General features: G+C 41.0%; 3 protein-coding genes across 10 annotated transcripts in view; all 3 read left to right on the top strand.

The window, feature by feature from the left end:
• The first annotated feature begins 1081 nt into the window (after positions 1-1081).
• On the top strand, positions 1082-9864 carry LOC116671665 (gap junction gamma-1 protein). Of its 6 annotated transcripts, none has more exons than XM_032503059.1 (4): positions 1082-1193; positions 1319-1398; positions 2012-2085; positions 7398-9864. In XM_032503059.1, exon 4 carries the CDS (start codon positions 7436-7438, stop codon positions 8810-8812), a length of 1377 nt encoding a protein of 458 aa, XP_032358950.1. In that variant the 5' UTR covers positions 1082-1193; positions 1319-1398; positions 2012-2085; positions 7398-7435; the 3' UTR covers positions 8813-9864. The 6 variants fall into 6 exon arrangements, with proteins under 6 accessions (XP_032358950.1, XP_032358951.1, XP_032358952.1 ...); XM_032503060.1 differs by having other exon boundaries at positions 1319-1465; XM_032503061.1 differs by lacking the exon at positions 2012-2085 and having other exon boundaries at positions 1319-1465.
• A 467-nt stretch (positions 9865-10331) lies between these two features.
• Positions 10332-18281, top strand: dbf4b (DBF4B-CDC7 kinase regulatory subunit). Of its 3 annotated transcripts, none has more exons than XM_032503074.1 (12): positions 10332-10442; positions 11110-11299; positions 11559-11750; positions 12221-12271; positions 12403-12472; positions 12857-12921; positions 13180-13216; positions 13324-13369; positions 14362-14493; positions 14593-14731; positions 14847-14980; positions 16069-18281. In XM_032503074.1, the coding sequence occupies exons 2-12, from the start codon at positions 11150-11152 to the stop codon at positions 17555-17557; spliced, it is 2505 nt and encodes an 834-aa protein (XP_032358965.1). In that variant the 5' UTR covers positions 10332-10442; positions 11110-11149; the 3' UTR covers positions 17558-18281. The 3 variants fall into 3 exon arrangements, with proteins under 3 accessions (XP_032358965.1, XP_032358967.1, XP_032358964.1); XM_032503076.1 differs by having other exon boundaries at positions 11107-11299; positions 14362-14472; XM_032503073.1 differs by having other exon boundaries at positions 11107-11299.
• Positions 18282-19944: 1663 nt separating this feature from the next.
• adam11 (ADAM metallopeptidase domain 11) overlaps positions 19945-23880 on the top strand; it is a 29309-nt gene continuing 25373 nt past the window's right edge. Inside the window, 2 exon segments of the mRNA XM_032503079.1 lie at positions 19945-20223; positions 20524-20675. Coding sequence (XP_032358970.1) covers positions 20166-20223; positions 20524-20675 — 210 coding nt within the window. The 5' untranslated portion in view covers positions 19945-20165.

Here is a 23880-nt window from a genome sequence, read left to right as displayed (position 1 = left end):
AGACCCAGGCTCTTGGTAGGCGGTGTCTGACGGGCCGGTTGGGGTTAGAATGAAGAGTGGCAATAACAAAAATAGAAAAAATTAGTAGTTTGTAGCAGTTCTTTGTAGTAGTTCATGGCATAGCAGGACGCTGTGCGGCATTACAAGGCACAGCAGGACGTAGCAGGACGTAGCAGGGCACTGCAGTGTAGCAGTTGAACATGGCATCACAGAACATGGAGCGGGACCAAGGCGACAGCTGCTACCCTGATTTTGGAGCCTCTCTGATCCAAGGGAACATGCTGGGGAAAAAAGAAAACATCAGGGTTATTTTTGGGGCTTTAGAAGACTCCCAACAACCAATGACTTAATACGGCTGTTTTTACAGGCTGAGTAGTGTTCTCCATGACAAGTAAACTGACCTTAATGTAAAAAGAAATTCATGGAGTGCCCCTAAATGCAGCTTGTTGAGGAACTGATAGCAGAAGGCATAAAAGCTCCTGATTTATATGATGGAAGAAGATGATAAACTGTTCTGTTCAGTTTCAGACTCCATGTAAAGTGTGGTAAATATGTATGTTGTCTGAAATCTCTGCTCTGTGCCCTTTTCATAAAGCCCTGACTCATGGCCAATTCGTTTTACTGTTTGTGCAGCCAGAACTAGAAGTGGAGGACACCAGAAACTTTGCAATAAGTTTATCAATGTGTTAAACAACACATGAATGACAAAGTCAGCATTTGTCACTAGATAATCCTTTATATATCCATGACGCCAGTCAGATATAGATGAACAAAAAAGTACATAACCATGAAAAATATGTGGCTACAGAATAATAGACAATATGCATTATGTTTACACTGTAGGAAAAGAGCTATTTTCCCACACAATTGAGACTTCTTTAGCATTCAATGTGACTATAGAGTCAGTGGTGCAGTAAGAAACTAATGCTAGTAGAAAGTTATGAATTTGCATATGCATTTATTTTATATTATGTCAATAAGAAGATTTATGACGATGATCTCTCTCTCCATCTTTCTCTCTCTCTCTCTCTCTCTCTCTCTCTCTCTCTCTCAGTCACACACACACACACACACACACACACACACACACACACACACACACATATCCTTGCCATACCAGTCCGTTTGTCTTCATCTACTACAATCAAGCTCTCTCCTTCTCCGGTCACCAGCTTAGTCTTCGTGAGAAAAAGGTAAATTTATCACTCAACTTAGTCAAAACTTCCATCAAAACTTCGAGTACATTTTTTATGAGGAAACGTCAATATCGTACTTTTTTCTGCAACTCGGCAATGACGACCTTATTTTCCGTGCTCAGGAGTATCTTTCCGGGTGATTTGTGAACGTTGACGCAGCTTTCTGGCGGAGGGGAACGGCGCCAAATGTGCGAGCGAAGAGGTGAGGATGCTGTCTGAATTCACACAGGAGGAAGGCAATATACCACGGTCTCCTGTTACTTGTGAAAGTATGTTTAAGAACAAACTACTGGACGAGTATAGGGAAAAGGCGAAGTACTAGAAATACCATGAAAAATGTCTTTCTATTTTCAAACGATATCATGCTAGGTTAGCTTATTTAACCTAGAGCTAAGGTTACTAACGTCAGGTATGTTAACGTTACTAATGCAGGTTCGGTTAACGTTTTTTAGCAGACTAACTTTGTCTATAATGTTTTTACAAGCTTTTAAGTAACTGTAACGTAAGTGTACTTGATATTTATTGACAACCGTTAAGCATTTAAAAATATATATTTTTGTCAATGTTTTAATGAAAAAAACTCTCAGCAAACTTGGTGAGGGTGTTTCTCTTAGCTGAACTTTGCAAGCATTCAAAATTATTTCTGGGGAATTTCCAATTGTGGTTTTCAATGTTCAGGGGGAGAAAATAACTATTAATCTCAATTTTGATTAATCAAACAGTTATTTCACAGTTAACAATGCTCCGGTTCAAGTTAAAGCTGTGAGGAATTTGATTAGAAAGATGTTTTATGGTGTTCTCTGTTCACTTTGCAGGCACATGGGGTTTGAAATAGCTCTGAATTCTGGTCGGGGAAACGAGGAGGCTAAGAAGGATAAAACAAAAAGAGGTTATAAGATTCACATCAGTATGCAAAAATACATTGAATGATAATTTAAATCCATTAGACCCTGTCCTGTAAGAGCAATAACATTAAGAAGATGTTATTATATTTTATTATTATTAGTTTTTAGCATTTGAGATGGAGGACTAGCAGGACCAGTTCCTGTTGTGCTAGAAGGGCCAGTAGTAGTAGTAGTAGTAGTAGTAGGCTAGTAATAGTATCTACAAATAAGCATGTTTTTGGACACTGTATGTTACACGATAAACATATCACAAGATAAACAATAGAAACCTGCCATTGTCTGTCTGTTCAGAATTCAACTTGTTATGGTAACCAAATCAACATTAATGTTAAACACTAATTTAGCAGAGGAGGCACAATACAGTCTGTGGGTTGTGTTTACTTCCATAGTAAAATAATAAGGTGAAATGTGGAGGTAAGACAAAGTAGACTTTTCCCTGAAAAGACTCTTTTAAATCCATGACATGACACTGGGCAAAAGAGAAAAATAACAACTATACAAGGCACCAATTCTCCTGTTCATATATTAATACTGGGTAGTTCCCAGCTTGTTAGAGCTGGATGATTCTTTTGTATGCAAGCTTGCATACTTGCATTGGCGGCTTCTTCATGACAAATTAGCTCTCTACGCTAGAGTCTTTTGTCTAGATCAAGTTATGTTGTACACACGCACATACATCTTATGTGTGTGTTTTGACATCTTTAAGTAGATGGCTAATAAAGTGACAACAAAGTACCCTGTGGAATCCATGTCTGGATATACAGTGATGGGAGATGAGTTTGGGTAATTACACTTGCAGTCCTTCGTTGTAGCATCTGGACAAAGTAAGTTTGTCGGGACGTATGTAACTTGGTAATGCAGTAGGGTTGGATGATATTGAGAAAATGTGATATTGCGATATTGATAATGAATATTACTTTATCAACATTAATTTCGATATTTTTAAACATATGTAAAATTACAAAAGTTACAGGGAACAAATCGTTACAATATTAATAGATTCACAACAATATAGTGCACAGTGAGACTTAGACACGGCTCCGTAGTGCGGCTGGACCACAGGTTGGTCGTGAAAGAAAAATATTCAATCTATCCGACTCCAAACTCTGCCTGCACTGCCATTAATAAAGTTGCGGGATAGCTACCTAGGAGAAATAGGTGCGGGATGGGATTTAGTACCGTTTGTCTATTTCATTCAGAAGCTTCTTGAAGCCTTTTGTATCTACAGTGTGGATGTGCATCATATATTTGGCCAAATAATACGTTATAGCATTGGTTATTTCGGTATATCTCCTTGAGTTCTCTTCGTACTTTCTGCCACTTGCAATCACACTCGCTCATGATTCGTTCTGTTTTGTTGTCTCTATCTATTTCTTCATTTCCACTGTCACTCTGCCACACAGTCAACGGACGGGATACATTGCTCCACAAAATAATCAAAATGTTGCATACTTATTGTGACAGTTTTGATATAATATTGCGCAACTTTATGTTGCGATAATGATATTAAGTCGATGTATCATGCACCCCTATAATGCAGGCATCGTAATGAAAGAAATGATCTGGTGGTTATTGTCATCGCTCTCATGTCTGCTAGTTATTACCACCAGATTATTTTGTTCCCTTCTCTTCATGTGCCCTAGTTGAAGTTGATACAGGTACATACTTGTTCATGTTCTGATTTATGTACTGTATAGGAAGTCCAGTCATGGGTCTTGGTGGCCACAGGGTCTAAAAGGCAACACACAGACACGCTGTGCAGTATGATGCACACATCTAAATGCTTTTTCCCGTCAGTTTTCTTGTTCTTGAATGTCTCTCATCAAGAAAAAGAACTCCTCTAAAATATACCTTTAAAAAAGGGAAGTGCATTGTCAGCAAACTACAAACTGTTTACAGTTGCCTTTAAAGTTAATAGTGTGGGTGAGTGTTTCATACTGAAAAGATAGATTTTGGGTAAAGCATCAGTTTAACTGTTGAAGGAAACCACAAACCTTCACATTCACAGCTTGAAGTCTTCTTAGATAGGCATGTACAAGGCTGGCTGCTCTTTAAAATAGCACTTCTCAAATAGTTGTTTTTAACTGGCGCTGTAGGAAACTGGAGGCTGTTGGTCTGGCTGGGAGACATCTGGGGGGAAATTAAATGTATCACCTTTAGGCATTTGATGTGGCACTACTAGCAACTTGGGCTATGGAGCAGTTGCTATATTTTGAGACGCGGCAGTTTTTTTTGCAAAGAATGAATGGACTTAATTTTCAGTTTTATGTAAGACATATCTTTGGGGTTCCTTTTCTGGTCCTTCATCTCTGCATTTGGGGGTTTCACATAAAAACTTGCCAGAAAAAGTGTTAACACCAGGCTCTGGTGTTTGAGAGGATGGTGTGTTTATCACAAAAATCAGGCATCAACAACTTTAAGGTAACCATTTATACACATGTCATGTCATGTTCATCTTATTCCATCTAAAGCCATATGTTTGTGTCTATGGTTGGATGGTAATGCATTACATAAGATTCTTCCTAAAATTCCTTATTGAATGGCTTGCAATTAAATTGCTACCCGCTGTATTGCTGAGCAGCAGCATGATTTGCTTTGCTGATGAGCAGAGCTGAAAATTAACAATGTGTAGGAATGTTCCCAGTTTCTTGCCATCCACGGGACTTGTGTTTGGGTGGTGATAGCAGTGCTACTGGGCCTCCAAATAGTACATTACACATCATGGCCAGATGTGCAGTTTTAAAGGGCATGTGACTCTTAATGAGACAGAACTTTGTTTCTTTACAGAGTGAGACAGTAGAAGAGCATGTTAACATCAGGACCTGGTTTCATTGGAGGTTGTTTTAAAAAAAAAAAAGTCAAACTGACTCAATGCCACAGTGTGTCAGTATGCCTATTATAAATGAAGTGAGGGAAACTTTTTGCATGGCGCCAGAGTTTTGCATACTGAAAAATAGTCACCTTAACATTTTTTGATTACAATTAATTCTCAATTTGTAATACGTAAACAGAACAAATTAGGGCAGCAGTTATTGTCATTATCAATTACTGTTTTGAGTACTTACTTTGAAAACATTCCACAAAATAGTGAAAAGGAACATATTCAAATGTCTTGTTTTGTTAGACTAACAGTCCATCCCTACAATGTATTTAATTTACATTGATATAAAACAGAGGAAATAAGTAAATCCTCACATTTGAAAAGCTGGAACCAGCAACATTTTATTTTTTTAAATTTTCAAGAAAACAGTCACTTATCAAAGTTGTGGCTGATTAATTTTATACCCATTGATTAATCATTAATTAATTGTCAAATCATAAAGCTAACAACAACAAATCCCATGTTATGTTTTCATGTGGTCAGGCACATCTATGGAAATAGCCAGAAGGCCTACAATTTTGCCAAATAGTGTGGTCACACTAAGATCCAAACGGCAAGCTTGTTAAGAGAAAGACTTTTTGATTTAAACCCGAAACACTGAAACAAGCTTCTTTTTTTATTTTGCCAAACAGTATGATAACATAATTGACTTCATACAGTGACAGCTACAGGACAACCTCAAGGCTGTTCCTTTATTACTGGACCTTGTTTGCCTCAGTCTCTATCCCCGGATGGTAGTTGGATGTCAAGTTTGTGGTATTAAAAGCAACCGTGCAGGAGCCTCTATAGTTGGAACATAAACTATCCGGAGAAACTCTCTGAACTCACACACACACACACATACACGTCACACATGCAGACATAGTCTGCCCCACAGATTTCTGAACCTTTTAGATTTCCTCTTACATGAGTGACTCGTGGAGAGGTCTGCTGCGTAGGTTTTGGGCAGATGGATGTCTGCAGGTTAAACAGAGATTGTTCAAGGTTAGGTACTACATAATATGGTGTAGTTCATTAGAGAGCTGAAAGGGCTGAGAGAGGAATGTATACACTTTACACACACTCCAGTCATACATTCTTCATCATTCCATTTTTTTGTTTTTCATCTTTTCAGATCTTTGAGTGTGTGCTGCCATATTGTTGTTGTGTTGTTCCATCCATTAATTATAAACACACTGTTCTTTGTCTGCCTTATATTTGAAAACCAATGTACTGTGTATGAGAGTAAAAACACATTAGTTTATAATCCACAAATCCCATGTTGTACCTCCTATCACAGAAGTGTAGTGTTAGGGAGGGGTAATGTCAAATGTTTGTGTGCAAATACTAATAATGTCTCATATTATGTGCGAGTGCCATCATCATTTACTGGATAACCAGTGAATGTCTTTACTCCAGTTTTTGTTATGTAAATTCATGCCACATGCATTAAGGAAAAGGGAGAACTGGTGGTTACATTTGAAGTTAATTCACATTCCGCAGCTGATAGAAATCTGATAATAAGGGTCTTACAGTATTAATTTATTGAAGCTATAACTCAATAAACTACAAAAGAGTTTTTACAAAACGTTTGAAATGCTAACACATTTACTGTAAGGTATAAGTCCCCTAACGCTAACCCTCACACTATGGGTATCAACTCTACTCCTTATGTGGAGTACTTCCTCCATTATCATCATAAATAATAAATATATCATTGTAATAAAATAATCTGTTTTTCAAATTACATTGTTGGTGGATAGTTTTAGTAATTTTGCTGGTTCCCCTTCAGGTTTTTAGAATTTCAGTAGTCATTTTACAGCACAAAAACCAAGCTCTTATTTCTTAAACAAAATGAGAAATTTTGTAATTCTATGGAACATCTGAATGGTCAGGGACGTTCAGTTAACAATAGCAATTATGGTTAGACATTCCATTGTTGTCATTACTCTTCCCTTTGTGTAATAATGCCATGGGTATGTTTAGGCATGAGCCTAGGGGCATAGCTATTAAGAGAATCAAGGATAAACATGTTATTGTGCTGAAATATATTTGATAACCATGTATACAGGAGGAAAGACAAAGTGCTTGGAGCTAAAACCCTGTGAATACAGCAGAAGAGTGTGTAATATCTTTTATTGTAGAATTACAATGTGTATTCTGTGTGTGAGGGAAATATAGTCAAATTAAGAGACACACACTAAAAGACAGGTTAATAAATATTATTTTTTTCATTTTTCTCCCCACATATCAGACACAGTTAAGAAGGAAGGTGTGCCTGTAAAGTTTTGGGCAGAAATTCTTATTTTCTTTAAATGGCAAAAATATTTTACTATAAGAAGGTAAAATAAATAAATTATTAGTATTCATGTGGGTGCTTTCCTTCTAGTATTGCCTGCATGGGACAGAGTTTAATCATTTCTTTTCTCTCCACAGGGACGTAAGAGGACGTGTATGTTGTCACTGCCACTACCATGAGTTGGAGTTTCCTGACTCGCCTGCTGGAAGAAATCCACAACCATTCTACATTTGTGGGCAAGATCTGGCTCACTGTCCTCATTGTTTTCCGCATTGTGCTGACAGCCGTAGGAGGGGAGTCCATCTACTACGATGAGCAGAGCAAGTTTGTTTGCAACTCAGGTCAGCCGGGCTGTGAGAACGTCTGTTACGACGCCTTCGCTCCACTCTCACATGTCCGCTTCTGGGTTTTCCAAATCATCCTGGTGGCCACGCCTTCACTCATGTACCTGGGCTACGCTGTCAATAAAATTGCTCGGGCAGATGAGCAGCCAGACAGCGGTGGAGTCAGGGGATTTTCGCGGAGGAAACCCAGGAAGCCCTATCTTGCAGGCCGCAAGCAGCATAGGGGCATTGAAGAGGCCGAGGATGACCAAGAGGAAGACCCGATGATCTATGAAATGGCAGAGGCGGAGAGTGATGGTGGTGGAGCAGTGAAAGGAAACAGTGGTAAGGGACAAGCGAAGGTCAAGGTGCGCCATGATGGGCGTCAACGTATCAAAGAGGATGGACTGATGCGTATTTATGTCCTGCAGCTCTTGACCCGCTCCTTGCTGGAGGTGGCTTTCTTGTGTGGACAGTATGCCCTATATGGATTTGCTGTGCCTCCCACCTACGTGTGCTCCAACCTGCCCTGCCCTCACAGTGTGGACTGCTTTGTATCACGGCCCACTGAGAAAACTATCTTCCTTCTCATCATGTATACAGTCTCCCTGCTTTGTCTGGCACTCAATATATGGGAGATGGTTCACCTGGGCATAGGTACCATCTGTGAGATCGTACGCTCCCGCCGGGTGCAGCTCCCTGACAATGAGCTGTACGGGCTGACACTGGCACAAGGAGCTCTTAATGAGGCAGGATTGAGTGGAGAGGATTACAGCAGCTACCCTTTTTCTTGGAATGCACCATCAGCTCCACCTGGGTACAACATCGCCATGAAGCCTCTTCTGTTATCAACAGGGCACCACAACCAGCCACTACCAATCAGTGATCTCACTAATGCAAAGATGGCTTGCCGGCAGAACCACGTGAACATTGCCAAAGAGGAACGTCAGCAGTACACCAATAATGATGAGAACCCTTGCAGAGCAGGGATGGATGATGCCCCCAGAGGTGGTCATAAGGACATTTGTCATCCTCAGAACAAGCTGGAGGCTGACAATCCGGCCAACAGACAGCCACAGAGCCACAGTAATAACCACAGCAAGCCTCACCGTGAACGTAAACACCGGCAGGTCTCCAAACACACCTCAAGCAAGGCAGACGCGGACAGAAGCAGCAGCACCAGTAGTAGCAGCAAATATGGAGTCATAAATGGTTCAGAGTGGATCTAATACAGACCGTGACTTATGTTTTTGTTATTTTTAAACAATGCAAAGCCTTCTCAGACCAGCACAGTATTTATGTTTGTGTTTCCACACTGTTTATAAAAAATGGGTGCACGGCACCCATTTTGATTATTAGTGTCAGGATCTATCTTGTACCAGTCCACTGATAGCGAAATATATAAACCTAAACAGGGATAATTAATAGTATATATACTTTGCCAGTAATAGCAGAGTCGGTATTTAGTATTCAGGTTTAAATAGCCTTAAAACTCCACAGTACAGGATAGTTTCTGCTACTAATAATTTCATATGGAACAGAAATGGAATATTGTAAGAAACCATTGAAGATGATGTAACCCTTTATGTATGAATACATGTTTTTTGCAGAAAGATGTTGGTGCTGTCTTGATGTCCCTGTGAATATGCAGAGGCCTCCATGCTGTAACCTCAGGTGCCTTACTTAGCTAGTCAAATGTCCTCCTCACTATGGACGGAAAACAGAAGCTACGTCTTAATGAGTAGAGTAGAGTGAGTAGTTTTGAATCCCATCCAGGGGTTAAGCTTCGCACGATGTTTCTGATTATGCAAAATTGTCTTATTTTCACGGGTCACCGGGTTTAGATCAGCCATTAAAAATTAGAGAGTATTTTTTCAGTTGGTAAATTAACAGCTTCTGGGTATTTTTGGGACAGAGAAAAGAAGTCTATTAATGTTTTGACAGATTTTGAAATTAATTGATAACTCTGGTGTTTGACCTGTTGTTGAAAATCTTAGTGTCATCCTGTTACATTTTTTTTACTTTTGTTTGTTCAAAGTTTATGCTATGAAGGTTTTCTCCACCATTAGTTCATTGGTTTGTGTAATTTACGTGATAGAACATAACTAGTATATCTGTGTGTTCTGTTCCCCCCCATAAAGAATTCCTTCAAATTTACACATACTTTTATTTGCAGATTTTCAAATTGAAATGTCATTAAGGCTAGTCTTTTGCACTGTGCCAGTGTTTTGTGAAAAAAAAAGTATGAACAAAAAGTTTTGAATAAACAATTGGTATTTGCCTTGTGGTCTTTGTCTTATATTTAACACTGTTGGTGTCATGACAGTATACAATATACAGTGTATAAATTGAAATCATCCAATGGGTGCAATGTTGAACTTTCTACTAATGAATATAATATATTTAATCCATTTAAATATATGGGTTACAGTCAGTTTACTACAAGAAGGCAAGTATAAACTAAAGATTAAAATTCCCAATGTATTATTTTAATCGAGATTACTTTATTTACACAGGGACACATTGCCCCCTGCTGGGAAAGAAATGATACAACGTATTTTCCCACTTTAGTGAGGTTCCAGCTGGCAAAACAACAACAAATACAATCATTGACTTTTAGATTACGGTAATGCTCGAGAGAATGACTTGTTATGAGCTGCCTAATAATCAGACTAAATTTCAATTTAATTTAACTTAATTACAAAAGATTAAAGACCATTCTGAAGGATTGTTCAGAAGTCTGTTGCCAGCACGCGAAGGCAGCGTTTTTCCGGATGTGACGTTAACTTCACGTTTGTCGTGTTTTTAAAAAGCGGCGGTTGCTTTCTTTATCGCAATTCTCCAGCACAGTAACAAAAAGTAAGTGGACTCTTTCTTTATTTTGTGCCCCGACGACGTGAAAAGCAGTTTAACATATTATTTAACCTCATGACAAGCTATGGTTTTGGTGGCCCAGGCGTTGTTTATATTGAAAAAAAGCTCAACTCAGGTCAGCTAACGCTAACCAACGAATTAACGTTACAGCTAAGTAACGCTATGCTATCTAGCCAGGGAGGATGCTGGGTTAATAATGTATTTAACGTTACTGTGCTGTTGTAGTTTGGTAGTAAAGTAACGCTAACGATACATGCCTTTTCTGCAGAACGTTTAGCTTGCTAGATGGTAAGTTGTAAAATTGCTGCTACCGTGAACAAATGGTAGTCATTGGAAATTCTAGCCTAACGCTACCTCAATCAACCATTGAGAAGAAACCACGTGACTGGGTTAATTAGCTGTTAACATGTTGTAAATGATTAGGGACTGATACACTTAGACTTGGATCTCGGATACTTTGTATTAAGTTACCCAAAGGTTTTTGGACACAACATTGTCCAGACAAAGTCATTATTAGTGCAACCACCGTTTACATAAGGACTGCCGGTATTTGGTGTTTGACGGGGATGGGGGTGTTGTTTTTAATTTGTTCTCTGTCAAATGTTTATGCATACATTTAATTAACACTTGTTTGTTCTCTCTTTTTAATTAGCATCCTGGTGTTTTTCTGCCAAGTATCCTGCACCAGGACCATGCAGCACCAGCAGTATGCAGAGGAGCAAGGTCTTCTGGGCTCACTGTGTCCTGGGCAGAAGAAGCTGGAGGGGAAGACCTTCTACCTGGACAATGTAAAGAAACGCCCAACAGCCCTGCTTCTGGAGACTGTATCTCTTCTAGGAGGAGTAAGCATATGTGAAGATAAATGTAGCATGCCTGTGGATCCTTGCTGTAAACATTGGTGGTTGTTGTTCAAACAAAATAATTTAAAGAGTAGCCAATCTGATTTCATTCCAACTAATACTGATATTGAATATAAATCAAGTGTATACCTACTGAGGTTCAAGTTAGATTTTGTACAAGTAAAGATAAAGGTCTGACTATGCTAGTTGTCTCAGCAGAAACTGATGAGCTAACGTGTTTTTTTTGTTTCTTATTCTGAAGAGGGTAGAGAGTTTCCTGCACAAGGATGTGAGCTTTGTTGTGACTGGAAGCCCAGAGGGCTCAAAGGGGCAAAATTGTACTGACACCAAAGCAGGGGCAAAGTTGATGAGCGAAGAAGCCCAACGTCCAGTAATGCAGCGAGAGTGTGTCCTCAACAGTGACAAACAGCAACCCAGAACTCCTAGACCAATGGTACTGAGCATCACCCATGCATGTTCTCAAACATTTTACAGGAATATTTGTAACTCACAAAAAGGTTGAAGTTAAATATTACTGAGGTCAGGTCAATTTTATCAAACAGCTGATTCTATTGAATTAATGTATATGGCCTGCAGTGTTTTTTTCCCCTAACTGGTGTATTGTAACAAATCAAATGCAACACCTCTCTTTTTGTGTTGATGAGAAAATATCTTGCTGTAGAATAAAAAAATGGATACTTAGATATGCTATTTATTTCCCTGATACAGTTCAATATGTTGTTGTGAATAGTGTAAATTGTTATGTATTTATGTGAGAAATGCTAATCAAAAACAAATACCAAACAAAAACAGTTGGTTATTGATTTTAGTTTTCATTACTCATGTGAACAATACCCTAGTGGACGTTACTATAAAGTATAACCCAGAATGAAACATATATCTGTGCTGTATTTTTCTTAACAGCCTTGTGGCAGCCGTGGGAAGGCCTTGCTTGAAAAAGCCATTCGCAACAATGTAAGTGTCAGTGCAGCTGGAAAATGGGTTTACCTTGCAGATCTGTGGCCTTTATTTTTGTAGATGTTGGTGTTATACTGAAAACTGACATGGTTGGTTATCTTTACTCGTTTCTGATGGATGTCTTGTAGGAAAGACTGCAGGGGAGCGGTGTTTTGGCCAATGCTCGATCTTGGGGAGTGAAGATTTTGTATGTGGATGGTATCCTTTTGTCTAATAACATGATTTGAAGGGAACTCTTATACCCCTTTCACACCAATGGTTCTACCAGGGTTATACCCAGGTGGACTGTGTTACCTCTTTCACACCACCTACCAGGGTCAACTTCACAGTTGATTTGTGCAGACTGATTTCTCCTCTGCATATTTTATTGCAGGTATTATTAGGCTTGTATGTGTTCATATCTGTAGTGCATTGAACCTCTGCTCACAGCAGATGGCACCATGTGATTGTTTTTGTTCTGTGCTGCTGTGTCTTGCTGATCCCAGCTGAAGAGGGCGGCTGTTCACAGCATAGATTTGTCACATTCTTAACCAAGGGACAGTATGTAAAAAAATCTTGTATTGTTCCTTAATGTAGTATCAGATGTCATTTTATATTTGAAACAGTTGACTCGAGAGAGCTTCAGTGGTATACACAAGAGGCCGGAGGTAAGCTGTTTGGGCCGAATGTCTTTTCACTTCAACAAGTATCCAAATATACAAGTTCTAAATTAAATTAATAAAAAAAATCAAGCAAGTAAATCATTTATAAATGAATTCGTTAAACAGTTCTGAAAAAAGGAGTTAAGTTAAATAATCTCACATTAAATTGTTATACACTTTGTTAGGGTTTATAATGCATTGTCCATCAGGCTTTGCCCTTTAATGTTAATGAGTCTTATTTAAACTTCTCTTTTTTCAATGCAGAGGTCTTTCACCAAACTAAGTTCCCATATTGTCAAAGGTTAGTTAATGTATTTGTGCTGCTAATGTGTTTATTTTCTTCTAATACAGTATTTCTGTGGGTATAAGTGCTTATTTAATTGTTTGTTTACTTCTCCTGGTCTACAGCTGCAGCTTTGAGGTCTCCCTATCTTAAAATTGAAGACATGAGCAGGTGAGTATCATCCCTCATTCAGTGCAGTTTGTGTGTTTGTCCATTTTCTTCTAGTTGCGGGGGAGGATTTAAATGGGGGGAAAGGAACTGTCTAACCTGCTCCCTTCAGAAATCTCAACTCCTGAGGGAAATATTTGGCTCTATATCTGCTAAATGCTATACTTTGTCCACTAACTAGTCGCTAACTGTGTCTATCAGCTGCTTAGGCTGAACAGGTGATAAACGGTGGGTTTGTAGAGCTTCTTTGTTAAAAATAGCTGCCTTGTGCAGCTGAAAACGACGCCGTGAGAGTGAACCAAAACAGTAAAGTTGCAGGCTGAACAAGTTTAATGAAAATCGGTTCATATTGTCATTTGATACATTGTTAGCGTAAAATATTTTTTCATAGCTGTTTGATTCCACATTAATTAAGCCAAGCTAGAATTTAACAAGGCAAAGGGATTATATTTATTATTTTTTTCTGCCTGCCCAGGTTAATGGTTTAGTATCAGATTAGATCCTTTATGCAGTTCAAACAGAGTGACAACAGCTAGTGGCTGGGACCTGTCCCTCTGTTTCCTACCCCACTGGGCGCAGGTTTGCATTTCAGCCCAGATGATTTTCTTAATTGAACCTGTTGAGGAGTCCCATCGTGTAATGTGACAAGCCCCCTCAGTGATGCAGCTCCCCAGGAGCTCAGAGCTCAAGCGGATACGGTTTCTATTCGATGAGGCTTTTGCAAGCTCCGCTGCCTGTTCCAGCAAGGGCTCTCTGTGTGCTAACAGGTCTTTTCACTTGCCCTCTCATTTTAGTTAATTGAGGTGTGCGTGTGCGTGTGCGTGTGTGCGTGCGTGTGTGTGTCTGTGTGTGTGTGTGTGTGTGTAATAATGTTAATTTGCAAATATTGGAATGATATTAATAGGTTTTTTTTTTTTTCATCTGCATGCAAATGTAAAGTTTGTGTATTAAAAAGACCTTGTGTATTCAATTCTTTCGTTTTGTTCTCTAACCAGGAGATACAAGCCCTTGCATATTCAATCTATGATATTCCCCGCTCTGTGGTACTCGGGCCGATTTAGTCCCTTTGAATCTCCTCCTCCTCCTCGGTTTGAAAAGCAGACAGAGAAAGGAGAAAATAAAACCAGGTTTGTTTAACTGCCATTATTTGAAGGATACAGACCATTGTTTTGCTAACAAACTGGGTTAAAAAATCTATTATGTACTATTCATTCTTTGTACATTAGGGAGAAGAAACATGTTGAAAGCAGCATTCAGGACAAATCTCAAACCCCGCTCTGGTGTAACCCTTCTCCTTGGCGGCCACGCAAAAAGGACCTGTCTTACTGTGAATGCTGTCATCAACCCTTCACTAATCTGGAGGAGGTGAACATCCTTAAGAATGACTTATGTTTGCACTTAGCTGATTTGTTTTTGCCTTTGTTGTTTTGTTGATATTCACATCTATGACCCTCTCTCTCTTTTTTTTTTGCCCTCGCAGCACTTGCAGTCTGATCAGCACCGTGCGTTTGTGCTGGATCCCTTAAACTACAGTGTGATGGACCAACTTGTGGCTGAAATGATTCCGGGATTCAACCCCAATCCAGCTCAACTATCAGAAGAAACACTGAATCGGTGAGTTTTGATTATCACCTAGCAATGTCCTAATGTTGGAAAATTACTGTCTTTTTTCACTGGACCACAATTAGGCGGAGTGATGGAGGTTTTGGTTTCAAAGCGCCTGTTTTCCTCGAACTGAGAGGCCTATTATATACTATTATATAGCATTTTTAAGATTATACTTGCATTGTGTGTTTGTATTAAAACATGTTTACATGCTTTAATGTAAAAAAACACACACTTCTCAAACTGCACATGGCTGCGGCACCTGTATTCACCCTCTGTATGAGATGTACTGTAGGAGCACCTGTCTCTTTTATTCCTTCTCCCGTAAAAGCCCAGTCTGCTCTGATTGGCCAGCGCGCTTACCGGAATATCCGGTTGAAGCTGGAGCTACTGCAATAGAGTATATAGCAAGATTTTGTACTACGAAAACTCACCAATAAATGCCTCTAAACCAAATATTACACAACTGGACATGTCTGGAATTTGGGGAGAAAATTACCAGCATTGGCCAAGATTTCAGCTACGTTGCTTTAGCATATAGCAACCTAATAGTTAGCAGTATGCTAATGTTAGATTGTAGTGGATTGAAGCAGCACTTTCTACTGTCAAAAATTCGCAGATAAAGGCTTGTGAACCAAACACTACCCAATTGGACATGTTTCAGCTGTAATGAGATTTTAACCACATTGGCAGCAAAGATGACATTGTTTACTGCCATTAGCCATGTAGTTATTTTAGTTAGTTAATAGAACAGAGCAGAATAGCGCAAATAAAGGTCATTAAACCAAATACTACTAACAGAAAATTTTTCAGGAGTAAGCCTAATGTGTCTACCTCATTTGAATATCTAACATTGTAGATATGACAGAAAACACAGAAAAGCATAATATGTGACCTTCAATAGTTAGTAGTTATATCTACAGACATTGAGCATCATCAACAAATATCTTTTTGTGTAACATTTGTGGTGTAATTGCTTATACCAGTGTCACTTTATTAACAAGTGGCATTTTTTTCTCACTGTGGCATTCCTAACCACAATGCTTTTTCTGTTTTAAATTAAAGATTTTTTTTTATTTTCTGTATACTCCTCCTAGACCACCAACTCCTTTGCCTGTCTGTGAACTGGAGCCTCTCACTGATGCTGAGACGGAGCACACTGTTCAGGCCCTGCTGAGACGAGGTTCATCATTCAATAACATCTCTAGCCCTATCGGGGGTCCTCTGTCCTCTGACCCAGCCAGACCATCACCAGGAGTTCAGTTTCCTGTCCCAAATCCACCAGCCACTCCATCTACTGACATCCAGCCTTTCACTACTAACACAGACTGCCAGCTCCCTGACAGCCATCCTCACGCTTTAAGTCCTGCCATGCCTGTGTCAGATGTTGAACCACAGGCCCACAACTCAGCCAGCCAGCAGCCTGATACTCAACATTTCTCCCCCTGCCCTGACACCCCATGCCTGTCCCCTGACCCTTACTCTCTGCCTCCGGTCCTCAGCCCGCAAGTCCCTTACGCCTTCCACATTGTGGAGCCACACTGCCCGTATTCAGAGCCTCCTGTCCTCAGTCCTCAACCGTACACGACAGAGGAGGTTGTGGAAGCACACCCTTGTGAAATGGACACTGCAGAAAGTGTGTCTCAATCAGTCTTTAATCATACCTCCACCGGACTTTTTCCATCTGTGGCTTTGACAAATACAGCAAAGGGGTCAAACCATGAAAGTCTTGTAGGATTTAGTGGGATCACATGTTTGACCAAAAATGGTTTGGAGTGTGCTACGCTGTTGTCGCATAGATCTCGTTCCCTGCCTCGACAGTCAGCAGTGGCACCAAACCCCAAAAAGCACTGTAGATCAGCCAGCCCTGAACACAGCCAGAGCAAAAGGAGGAGAATTGCAGTGAAATGTGGCTACAGCGGTAGTTGGACTGAACAAGGGCATCTATCTGTCAAACCAGACCGCGACATTTTGGCAAAACCTGATGGAGGTTTATTATTTGACAAGGTCTCTTCAACATGCGCCTTGGAAAAACTTGGATCAAAACAGACTTTTTCATCGTTTTGTGTTCCTACTGTACATAATTTCACTTGGGCACCAAATCAAGTGGACATTTTAGATCAAGGTAGCACTTCTGTTGCCGATCATCCATCACAGCCATTTTCCTCCAAAGCAAACATTTGTGATCCTCCCCTCCAGTTCCCCAAGGATAAATCTCACAGTGCGTTTTTCAGTCAAGGCTCCCAATGTTCACTATCCCACTCCACCTCAGTGTGCATTGAGTCAGCCCTCATCCCTGACTTAGCCACGCTCTGTCCATCATCATCAGACTCTGACTGGGACTGTGGTCTGCTGTCACGGCTTGGACCAAACTCTGCTCCTCCTCTGTTGACCACTGAGCAGAGTTGTGAGCTTGACAAAGAGCGCCTCCACGTGCCGTGCACCTGGATGAACGACACCAGCTACGAGTCACGTCTTCACACTGTCCTTCAACCGTCAAAGCCAGCAACCTCACTGTGTGGGGATGAAATGGACCCTTCGGCGTTTTCCAGGACTGTGGTACAGATTGTTGAGGTTCAACACTGATGGTTATTCTGTCATTTTTAAAGAACTGGAAGAACCACTCCCTAAATTCCGTTTCAAGCCTTTAAAATAGTAACTTTGCTGCTGCGTATCCCACCGCAAGAGACAATGGGCAGCACTTAAGCTCATCAAAAAAGGTCAAAGAAATTATACACTGAATAAATATTTTAAACTTAGTGCAAACTAAAATTGAATATTTAGATGTTTTTACAGATGCTAATTATTTTTGTTGTTGCGGTAGATGTTACTTAGCGGATGTGCAACTTCCCATAAATTTGAAGAATGTCATCTATTTATCCTCTCAATCCGTTATCATCCTCATGCACAGGACCCTGAGTAATATTCTGTATGTCATGCTGACTGCAGTCTTTCAGAACCTATATCCGGGAACACATCGTGGTATTGAGAATTTAATGAGGCTTTTCTGAAGGGGGGGCATTACTCAATTACTGTAAGTGCTGCATCTGGATCAGATCCCACTTGTGCTTGCGTTGAAGAGGCGTTCGTAGAGTGGAGGACTCGCACAACCTGTGAGACGGACGTCTTCCTGATTTAATGTTAAAAGGCTTTTTCTGCTTTTGAAGGACAGCTAAAGGACTGGCTTTGTCTAGGAGAGACGACCGCTTCACAGTGGTGTGCTGCAGCTACAGTGAGGTTTATTGTCTTGTCAGTTTTTCAAGTATAAGGTCATCTACCATTAAAGACTCAATGCTCATAATAGACAAAACAAAAAAAACAACTCATGATTTCAGTATGTGGAAGATGGGAAGTCAACTCTTGTACAGTGTTTTTAAATAAACTTTTTTAACCATAAACATTTTCTGCTGCATAGTTTAGAAAAGAGTTGTTCCTCAGGAACAGCAAAGTTTAGAACTATTGGGGTGTGCTGAGGGTAAATTTTCCTGCTGTCTTAATGAATGCTGACTCTGCTTGAAGCTAAAGAAGAGCCAAACGGGGAGGGAAGGATGAAGCAAGGGCAGCAGTGGGTCGATGTGTCCTGTTTGGCTCATCGTCCCAGCTGACGCAAACAATATTTGATATCTCATCTCAAAGCCTTGTTGCGTAACCCTTGACTGTCCAGATTTTTTAGAATGAGGTGATCTGTTGTATGGGTGAACCTGACCTAAACACAGCTTGTCAAGTAATGTAATGAATAATGAATGCTCAATTTCAATATAAAAGCACAATAATTTAAAGAAATGTGTATATATTTAAAATACTATATACATGTCTTATAACAGTCAAAAACTCAACTTCTTTCAGACTGTGGTTTGATCATTTTTGACTGACCAACCCACCAAATGTCGTCAGACTGATTCAGATGTTGCTAAATACTGGTGTATGTGCTTTTCAGGAATATCCTAAGTGTAATAACCAAAACTGTACTAACTTTGCCAGAAAAGTGCATGTTCATGTAGGATCCAATAATTCCATAGAAAGAGGCTGATTGTAGACATATGTTTTCAGGGCCTTCAACCTATAGCAGTGGTTGTCTGCTCATCACAGGTTATATGAGCTTACTGTGTGAGCTGTGGGCAGGTCAGCCAAATGATTTTTCCCTCTCAGATCTGAGTAACTGGGTGCCCAGAAAGCTCAGTTGGTAGAGCGGGTGCCCATATATTTGTAAAAGGTTACTTCTCGACGCAGCGGACTGGGGTTCAACTCCGACCTGTGGCTTTCTTCTTTCATGTCTTCAGCTCTCCTATTAAAATAAAGGCCTAAAATGCCCCAAAATAATCTTTAAAAAAATAATGGTTAACCTAAAGAATTTTTAGGGGCCTGAAGACATGAAAGCAACCTGTTTTCAAAAAAAAAACTAAAATTAGTGTAATGTCAAAAACAGGATTTGTTAAGGGGTGTTTTTCTTTTCTTTTTGTATCTCAATCATCTTGTGACCATAGACTGCGACCTTTCATTTCTATCCTGGGACTCTTATTTGGGATCCTGACCACTGATATTTAGTTAGGCATTTAACAAAAGTCTCCAGGTGTTCTTGCTGTAAGAGTGGCACATTATAAGAAAAAGAATACTATTGGAACAAAACTAAAGATTGATATTTTTTTATCAGGTTTGCTTATGATAGTATTACAAAGAAAAAGGCAGATTAAAGCGTCATATCAAATACATTTAAAACGTTATGCACGAGAACGTATTTTCTTTTTAAGAATGAACATATAGGCTATCTTAATTCTGACAAATACAATATTGGATGACCTGAGTTTTGGACATCAGGTATCATCAAAGAGTAGGGGTGGGCCCGTCAAACCCCACGTGCTACTTGCGTAGCCTCAGTGCTTCAATTAGGCTCAGTGGCGTAGGCCGAAAGACGAGTGTGCGATCAAGCCGCGGAGTTCTGTGACACCGACACACACACACACACACACACACACACACACACCATGCTGCTGGAGCCGAGCAAAGGAGCCTCTTCAGGGGGCTTTTAACTCGCTACAGGCGGAAAGGGAGAAATGCTGTCGCCGCGTTTAAAGGAACCCCTCTGTTCTGCTCGCCTTCACTGTCAACAACAGTCGTTCTGCAGCTCCGCTCGCGGCTCCTATCGGGTCATCTAACGGCGCCGCACCGAGGAAATCCCTGGGACTATGTGAGCACCATGCTCGCTGTGAGATGCTTGCTGTTCGCTGCAGTGTGTGCACGGTACGCCGTAACAGGTGAGACGCTGTTCTTTCATCTTATTGTTTAGTTTATGACAAGCGACCGATTATTAGTGATGGAAAAAAAAAAATAATATAGGCTAGTACGTTTTCTGTCAGTTCTTGCGTCCACTCAACCTGTCCAATAATAAGGACCGTGTTATTGTTTCATCTATGTCAACAAGCAGCTCCGCATCAGCCGCTGAATCCTGCAGAAATAAGACCTTTAAAGTCACATTCAGAACCATGAACCCACACTTTGCTCTGTGCCATCTCATGCCGCCTGCGTGTGCCCTGAAGCTCTCGTGTCCTCTGCAGGTCTGAGGGAACGGGTGAGTGTGGAGGAAAGACTGCCGCCTGCGGAAGAACTCGTTCAGCCCAAGCGGCTCCTGCAACAGATCCACTCCCAGGAGGAGCTGCTCCACAGCCGCCTGGACACCCGGGTCAAAAACTACACAGCCGGAGCACAGGTGAGTGTCTGCACCTGTGACTTGTTTTCCCACCCAGGGCCAAACACATGTATTAGGCTGTTATTCCCCTTCATTTAGTCTGTTTCTACATATTCTGTACAGTAGCTGTGAGGTCAAATTATGACCAAGGTCTCAAAAGTAAATGGGTGTCATTTAGTTTTCATGAAGACTGGCTGAGTTCCTACAACAACAGAACGAGATGAGGAAAAGATCTGTCAACTGTCCAACCTCTAATAAAGCTGCCACCCTCTCTGGGAATTCTCCCAGCAGTGAAACTTAAAAGCTACAAACCAAAGAAGGAGTTGAAGTGGATAGATTTACTCATGTGTGATTTGAGGTTAGTGTCATTGACAGACAAACTTTTGAAATCTTCATGTTTTAATCATAATTCTGATAGTTTGTCTTGGCCCTTAAATCAGAAGCTTTCTTTTCTTGTATTGCTTTTCAATGTATACTTTTATATTGTATGTTCCACTCTATACAGATGCCCAGGTTGCCTGGGCCACAACAGGGAAGAACAAACCTACTCCACCACCCCCTCCTCTAGCCTCCACCTCCTTTCCAGTACAGTCCATTAGATTATATTTCACACCTCTACCTGGCCTCTCTCATTACCTTCACACACTGTCAGTCAGCTGCAGGCCTGTCAGCGGATATGACACAGGTCTGACTTTCAGCTACCCTCTGTGGGCTGCGTGCTGTGTCATGACCTCTCTTTTCTGAGACTGAGCAGCCCTCTGGAAGATGTGTGTTTGTTGTTTTCCATGGAGAAGTCTGAGTGCTGCCATGCTACGGAATGTGAATTTAGATGTGAGATGGAGTTCCTCTACTAGCTGTAAATGACACATTTAAAATGAATCCTAACAAACAATGATAATCTTTTGACATACATTTCAAATGGCAAGCGTGTAAAAAGTTATATATGGATTATCATGTAAGCAACCAAATGTACCTGAACTTTAAAGTAATCGTTTAACATCATGGACTGAACAACAGATGATATTTGTTTGTTTGTTCATGATTCTTTTAAAAAATGTTCATGAAAGTGTTTCTTGTTAGTATTGCTGGACCCACTAAAAATACTTTTTGCTAGACTTAAAGCTGCTATTAACCGTATTTTTATACCCGCAATACATCAAACAACTGTGTTAATGTGAATGCTGTTTCTGGTCCAAACTATGCAGTTCCCCTCACTTCAGCGGAGCCTTTTAGCGTCTTTCACTTCCTTTTGGTTTTGTTTTTACAAACCACAACTTTACTGTTTTGATTCACTGTGACAGTTTTCAGTGAAACCGCTAATAAACCGACTGCACCCTACCTGCCAATCAAAAAACAACCGACCGACAAAGTTAGGGACTAGCTGGGAACATAGTGAAGCATTTAGTAGCTCAAGACCCAACTCCAACTCCAAACCAATGCTAATGTTTCTCTGTGTCTAGGTTGTAACTAGTTGCTAGCAAGTTGAAATGATGGTGTTACAGCAGCAAACGTACATCAGTCACACAGCACAGAAAATTAATATAAATGAAATACTATACAATATACATGCATACAATATACATGAAATAATAATAATTGGAATAAAATATAAGAACAAATATTTGAATATAGACAGGATGGGAAAACAAAATGTGGAACGGCTTAAATATGCTAAAATGTAAATAAACCAATTATACAGGTTGCACTTAGTGCAGTATTGTGGTGTCTCAAAGTCAAAGGAGAACAGAGCGCTGGCCACAACAGACTGGTAGAACATCTCCAATGTTCTGCTGCAGATGTTGAAGGATCTCTGCTTCCTCAGGAAGTAGAGTCTGCTCATCCCCTTCTTGTAAACAGCAGTGCTGTTGATCCACCAGTTCAGCCTGCTGTCGAGGTTGACACCCAGGTATCTGTACTCCTCCATGTCCACGTCTCTTCCCAGGATGCAAAGGGGCTGCAGAGCCGTTCCCACCCTCCTGAAGTCAATCACCATCTCTCTGGTCTTATCCACATTTAGCAGCAGGCGGTTCTTACCAGACCACTCCACAAAGTCATCCATCAGTGAACTCTGTACTCTCGCTCCTGTCCATCCCTTACACACCCAACAACTGCAGAGTCATCAGAAAACATCTGTAGGTGACATGACTCTGAGTTGTACTGGAAGTCTGTGTTGTATAAGGTGAACAGAAAAGGAGACAGCACAGTCCCCTGTGCCACTCATATTCACATCAGACATAACATGGTCCAGGCGGACAAACTGTGGTCCTTCTGTCAGGTTGTCAGTGATCCAGCAACTATGGACGCCCGACCCCCATCACCCACAGCTTCCGACCCTGGGCTGATGCCGTCCAGGCCAGCAGCCTTGCGCTTGAAGCCTCTCCAGCTGTCTCCTCACCTGGCAGTTGTGAATGCAATGCGGGGGGGGGGGGGGGGGGGGTGGGGTGGGGGTGGGGGGGTGAAGTCAGTTTGGCTGACTACAGGGTAGTGAGGAGGAGGTGTGGGAACAAAGAGGGGGGAGGAGGCAATGAGGGGTGTAGGGGTTGGTGGAGTGGTAGAGAGGCAGGGATGGCTGTCTCCCTGCTGCCTGGTGTTTGTCCTCTTCTCCCCCCACACCCGGTGATCTCTTTCATCCCTGTCCACACCTCCCTCATGTTGTTCTGTTGGAGACTGGTCTCCAGCTTCCTCCTGTAGGAGTTTTTACACTCCCTAAGTTTATCCCGCAGTCTGTGCTGTACTTCCCTTAGCTCCTGTCTGTCCGATGACCTGAAAGCTTTCTTCTTCTCATTAACAAGGACTTTCAGGTCACTGGTGATCCACGGCTTATGGTTGGGGAAACCGCGTACGGTCCGTGAGGTCATGGTGGTGTTTTTCTGTGTTGCAGTCAACCATGTTATTGACATCTTCCCCACGTGGCTCACAGAGCACGTCCCAGTCTGTAGACTCCAAGCAGTCCTGCAGTGCCTCCTCAGCCTCCCGAGTCCACCTCCTCACAGTCCTTTTGTGGACAGGCTGCCGCAGGACAGGTGGAACATAGGAGACAGCAAGACAAGGTGTTGTATGCATCCTTAGCATTTGCATACAGGAGGTCCAAAGTTGTATTGTCACTTGTGGGGCAGTTAATATATTGTCCAGGAGGGATTTATCCAGAGAAACATGATTATAATCCCCAGAGATAACTATGAAGGCATAGGCCTGCTGCGTCTGGAGTCGTGAGACTGTGGTGTGA

This window comes from Etheostoma spectabile, chromosome 21, assembly GCF_008692095.1.
Source record: "Etheostoma spectabile isolate EspeVRDwgs_2016 chromosome 21, UIUC_Espe_1.0, whole genome shotgun sequence".
Classification (NCBI taxonomy): Eukaryota; Metazoa; Chordata; class Actinopteri; order Perciformes; family Percidae; genus Etheostoma; species Etheostoma spectabile.
This window is presented reverse-complemented; position numbering and strand designations above follow the sequence as displayed.

What these genes read in the sequence shown, in the direction of transcription:
- LOC116671665 (XM_032503059.1), top strand. Translation starts at nt 7,436, where the DNA reads ATGAGTTGGAGTTTCCTGACTCGCCTGCTGGAAGAAATCCACAACCAT.
- dbf4b (XM_032503074.1), top strand. Translation starts at nt 11,150, where the DNA reads ATGCAGCACCAGCAGTATGCAGAGGAGCAAGGTCTTCTGGGCTCACTG. An exon ending in CCAGAACTCCTAGACCAATG is followed by an intron (nt 11,751 to 12,220) that starts GTACTGAGCATC and finishes TTTTCTTAACAG; the next exon opens with CCTTGTGGCAGCCGTGGGAA. An exon ending in GAAGATTTTGTATGTGGATG is followed by an intron (nt 12,473 to 12,856) that starts GTATCCTTTTGT and finishes ATGTAGTATCAG; the next exon opens with ATGTCATTTTATATTTGAAA.